General features: G+C 55.4%; 1 protein-coding gene across 1 annotated transcript in view; it reads right to left on the bottom strand.

Annotated features, from left to right (window-relative positions):
• The window catches only part of LOXL1 (lysyl oxidase like 1), a 24,924-nt gene that overhangs the window by 22,716 nt on the left and 1,171 nt on the right, over positions 1-1,037 (bottom strand). Inside the window, exon 2 of the mRNA XM_021719005.1 lies at positions 991-1,030. Within this exon, the coding sequence (XP_021574680.1) occupies positions 991-1,030 (40 nt within the window). The remainder of the gene's footprint in view (positions 1-990; positions 1,031-1,037) is intronic.

The raw sequence follows: 1,037 nt of genomic DNA, 5'->3' as shown, positions 1-1,037 counted from the left end.
ATTGTAGAGATGAGGTCTCGCCAAGTTGCCCAGGAGGGTCTCGAACCCACGGGCTCAGGCAATCCACTCACCTCAGCCTCCCAAGGCGCGGGATTACAGGCTGAGCCACTGAGCCCGGCTTGACTGCAATATTTTTAACAATCAGCAGTAATGCAAAAAACCTGTGATGAACCAACTATCCAAATTTCAAATAAAGGCAGAATCCACATTGTTAACTTTTCAGCTTGCCTCAGGCTCCCGTGTGGCCGGCACAGCACCGATACTCTCTATTAAAAACATGGATATTTTGTTGGTCACATATTTTTTTGCATTAATTTTGATTTTTAAAAGGTACATTGCAATATTACTTAACTCGGTTACGGAGTTCTTAGCACCCCCTTAAAAATCTCCCATCTTTCTGGTGCCAGCCTTGCAGACACCCCTTGGGAGCTCTGGTCTCCAGTCTGAACTCCTACCTGACCCAGAGACTCCCCCTCACCTTCTGCTCACTCAGACCAAGTTCACATGTGCCTAGTGACTGGAAACTCGGGAACTCACCACATATTCAGAGGTACCCCCTAAGGCCCAGGATCCAGGTTTCTAAGGCTGCCTGCCTCACGCTGTGAGCTGGCACAGGGGCATCTCTAAGGGCGGCAGGAGGTGCCCTGATTGGCATGAGAAAAGGAAGGCAGAAAGGCGTCTTCCCTTTGTCCCCAAATGACCCAAGAAAGGTCTTGGTCAGGGGCCAGCCTCTTACAAAGCCGGCCGGCCCCTCCACCAAGGCCAGGGTCGGAGCCCACCCAGGCCGGGCCAATCCCCGGCATCAGGGAAGTGGGATGCCAGTGTTGGCTGGAGGGAAGGATGGGGGTAGGTGGGGGTCCTTGCTTACAGTTCGGGGGCGCCTTTGGTAAAGGACAGAGGTGGGGGCTGGGCACCTGAAGCAGCTCACAGGAGACCCGGGACACGCCGGGACAGGGGGGCCGGGGCGCCCGTCGAGGGCGCAGTACTCACCACGGCCATTCTGAGTGGGCCGGTACACGCTGCCCACGCTGAGGCGA

This window comes from Carlito syrichta, unplaced genomic scaffold (genome assembly GCF_000164805.1).
Source record: "Carlito syrichta isolate Samal-C Ts95f unplaced genomic scaffold, Tarsius_syrichta-2.0.1 Scaffold314063, whole genome shotgun sequence".
NCBI classification, from domain to species: Eukaryota; Metazoa; Chordata; class Mammalia; order Primates; family Tarsiidae; genus Carlito; species Carlito syrichta.
Note: the sequence above shows the minus strand (reverse complement) of the source record. Positions and strands in the feature narration are given on the sequence as shown.